This window comes from Nematolebias whitei, chromosome 21 (genome assembly GCF_014905685.2).
Source record: "Nematolebias whitei isolate Nwh7 chromosome 21, NemWhi1, whole genome shotgun sequence".
In the NCBI taxonomy this organism is placed as follows: Eukaryota; Metazoa; Chordata; class Actinopteri; order Cyprinodontiformes; family Rivulidae; genus Nematolebias; species Nematolebias whitei.
In genome coordinates this window covers 14,604,147-14,607,947 of record NC_056518.1, presented here as the reverse complement: position 1 = coordinate 14,607,947, position 3,801 = coordinate 14,604,147, and the positions used below count along the sequence as shown (strand labels likewise).

General features: G+C 40.1%; 1 protein-coding gene across 1 annotated transcript; it reads right to left on the bottom strand.

Moving 5' to 3' along the window:
- Nucleotides 1-765: 765 nt before the first annotated feature.
- On the bottom strand, nucleotides 766-3,122 carry ctsl.1 (cathepsin L.1). Its single transcript, XM_037694757.1, has 9 exons — nucleotides 3,083-3,122; nucleotides 2,745-2,846; nucleotides 2,520-2,662; nucleotides 1,932-2,129; nucleotides 1,646-1,837; nucleotides 1,345-1,510; nucleotides 1,157-1,262; nucleotides 896-1,027; nucleotides 766-794 (listed from the first exon to the last, which is right to left on the bottom strand). Exons 2-8 carry the CDS (start codon nucleotides 2,839-2,841, stop codon nucleotides 928-930), a joined length of 1,002 nt encoding a protein of 333 aa, XP_037550685.1. The 5' UTR covers nucleotides 2,842-2,846; nucleotides 3,083-3,122; the 3' UTR covers nucleotides 766-794; nucleotides 896-927.
- Nucleotides 3,123-3,801: the final 679 nt, after the last annotated feature.

Here is a 3,801-nt window from a genome sequence, read left to right as displayed (position 1 = left end):
CAAAAGTAAATAAATTTATCATCACACCAGTGTGCTTCGTCGTTGCACAGTTATTTCTTAGTTCATATCTTAGATCTTTTGACTGTTTTTCTTTACATTTTATACTTTTGTTAAATGTAACTGGAACCCTGTGCACAATTTCATTCCGCCACATGTACCACATGTGAATGACAATAAAGAAACCTTGACCTTGATAAACTTGGTTTAAATATGAGTGTAACATCTGTTAAACAGTTAAGTTGCTCGGTAATATTAATCCAAAGCATCAGCAACAAAAAATATAAACTATGTTGTACATTTTGTGTCATTACTGTTTATATGAAGGTACTTTGATTAAAATTGCACCAAAACTACACTCTATATATTAATATTTATATTCCAGCTAGCCCAGTTTTGCTTAAGTTTTTGCATAATTTGTGTCAATTAAATTGCATGATTATTTGACCCAAATATAATTATCCCAATCTTAGCTGAAGTAAAGGCCACCACCTTCAGTGCACAGAAAGGAACAAAAAGAGTGTGTATTGATTATAAACCACATGAAGCAAAGCAAAGAACACAGCTGCAATGTGTCTGTTTTTAAGTGTCAAACATTTTATTTCCTAGCATTTATTTACAGTGTTCATAAAAAGTTATTACAAGTGCAACATTTAACTTGCATGGAAAATATTAAAAAACAAATTGCTACAAAACATAATTAAGATTCTGAGTTACACAAAACGGTAACTGGAAAAACAACAATTAAAGTTAATTTAATGTCACTCTTGGCCTCGTTGTTTAAGAAGATCCTGGACCTGCAAAACCAAGAAATAATCATTTAAATTGTTTCAAGCTTAAATGTATCTTCAAGTTATCTTCTTTAAAAAAGATTTTTTTTTTTAGTGTGAGGTTGTACCTGAAACAAAAATAAAGTTTCTTGTGACCTGTTCAGACCAGTGGGTAGCTGGCGGCAGTGGCAACTCCACACTGATTATTTTTGTTCCTGGACATCTTGATGTATCCCTTGACCCCCCAGTCAAGACCCCAGCTGCGCAAATACACAACAAAACAGGGTTTCACCTCTCGTTCCATACAGGTTAAATAAAAGATCTTCTCTGTTAAACTGAAATACGTTTACTGTGTTCATTAGCACATTAAGGAAACATTAAAGCCGCACCTGTTTTTGACCAGCCAGTAGTCTTTCCCGTCTTCAGTGCCGTAACCCACAGCCAGCACACCGTGATCCAAGTCTTCGCTGCTGCAGTCAGGCTCATCATACACTCCTAAACACAAGTTCCTCAGTTAGACTGATACTGTAGATGGTAAACGACTAATTTTTGGTTAAAGCGTATTAAAAGTAATTACCTGAATCATAAAACTGGAAGGATTCGTGACCTGCATCAATGCCTATTGACACTGGTCCGATGGTGGCCACAGCCTGCTGCAGGGCGTTTTCATCACCTGAAGTCACATCAACATACCCTGTGCAGGTGGCACCAACGGTATTAGGGTTGTAACGGCATTGTCCATCCTAATTGAGAGGAAAATATGTTACATTTCACAAAACATTCCCATACAGTATACAATTTCCAAGGTGAAAAGCTAATATATGTTATATCCACTAGATGGCTGTGTTGTGCACCTCTTCCATGAGACCATTTTTTACCTCTGCCTCGTATGGGTAGGACTCCTCTGTGTCTATCCCTCCATTTGCCTTGATGTACTGGAAGGCATAGTCCATCAAGCCACCACCACAGCCCATGTTGCCATAATCCCCGGAGCAGTCAACCAGCTGCTGCTCACTCAGAGACACCAACTTTCCTGTCTTCCTAAAGGTCTGACCCTCCAGAGAGCCGGTCTACGTTAAGGAGAAGTTCATGTTAAATGTAAAAGAATTGATATTACATGAAGCTTGGTGGATTCATTCATCATCAAGGTATTATTGTACGAACTGTGCTGAAGGCCCAGCAGGAGCCACACTGTTTCTGGTCCTTGATGTCCGTCACATATCCCTTGTCCCTCCAGTCGACAGTGTCGGGCAGAGGGCTTCCCTCAGGCAACCGGAGGAAGGTAGAACCACGACGAGGGAGAGAGGTGTTAAAGGCTTTCAGGCAGCCCTGGGAAATTAAACGCCTGAACTCTTCATTTTCCTAAAAAAAGAGAGAGAAAGAGAAAGAAACAATGTTCCGATGCATGCTCAATAATCCAGGGAGATGAATCTAACAAGATTAAGTCAGGTCCTCTGGATGAATTCTTCTTTGTTGAAACGTTTCGTCTTTCATCCAAAGGACTTCTTCAGTCTGAGGCACTGCAACAAACTCAGTCTTATGAATAGCACCTTCTCACAGTGGATGAACCAGTTTGCTGGTTCTGGATGTCACCATCAAACTGGTTGATACACTATGAGAACATGCTGTTTATAAGACTGAGTTTGTTGCAGCTCCTCGGACTGAACAAGTCCTTTGGATACAAGATGAAAGAAGAATCCATCCAGAGGACCTGATTTAACCTTGTTAGAGAAAACAACAATGTTAGAGTACCATGTCAGCAAAGTAGGTCATGCCGAGGCGGTAAGACTTGATGCCCTGATCCGCCATGATGTTGTGCACCAGCACCAGTTTGCGGTTGGTGAGCCAGATTTGCTTGCGATGAGTCTCCTCTGATAAGGAGCTGTAAGATCTCCCTGACGATCAGTAAAATAAAAGATAATCAGAGCCAAACAAAATTAAATTTGTATTAAAAACACTCGACTTGTTGTTTCTCACCAAACTTGAGTTTCCAGGCGTGAAACTCGAGGTCTTCCAGGGAAATGGTGGCGCAGCTGGCCACAGCCAGAGCAGCAGCAATAAGCAATAACTTCATCTTGACTGGACAGAAGAAAGCAGAGATCCTTCAAGACTTGCAGGAAAACACACAGGTTGCACCATTTAACCTTTTTTTTTACAATTCCTTCCTGATATAATGTCCGATGTCTCAGAACATCTCTTCTGTAAAGTACTTTCTTGGAATTTCTCTTTCATCTTATCTTCCAGCTCTCTTTCCCACCCTTTGTATCGTTGTCAATAGATTACAGAATCGTGTTATCTCCAATGGAGCAGCTTACCTGCCTCGTTCTCGGCGTGTGCGTTGAGGTATTTCCCTCTGCCTGTGACCGTGCAGGGTTTGACAGTCCTTATATAGGTGCCTGGTTATGAGTCTAGTGTTCCTGTCAGGTGGTTGTCATGGGTTCATAAACAATAATTGGGTAAACCAGGCGTTCTGACAGAAGAATATGAAAAAAATGGGTGGAGTTTTGAATTATGAGAAGTTGGCAGATTGTCAAACGTATTCAGCAAATTGGGGAATGTCAGAGTTACTCATTAGTTTTCTGTAAGTTTGCTCAGCACTTCCTTGTTTTGACCAAATGAAGTCACCTGAGCCGTGAGCATTATGGTTTTTTTTTTTTACATTAGAAACCATAGATCCATGCTCTCCTCTGATTCCATTCAGTCACAGAGATTTTTTTAAAGTTAAAATTCAAAAGTAAAAAGCAAATAAACAAGAAGTCATGCAAGAGTTTTAACCAAGCTTTTTCATATAAGCAGAAAAAACTACAGTATGCCATGTTTGAGAACACTAAATGTACCTTGATGTGTTTTTATTTCTTTAAAAAGGTGCGTGGCTCTTGGGGTGACACCGAAACTTCAAGTGATTTACAAGAACCATCAGATTTTACATGAAAAGTTGCCTGATCGTTTCTTCGTCTGAAAACTGATGACTAAAAACATCGCAGGACACGCAGGAGAGTCTACGTCTCTCAGGAGGCCTGGAGGAGGCTGTGGA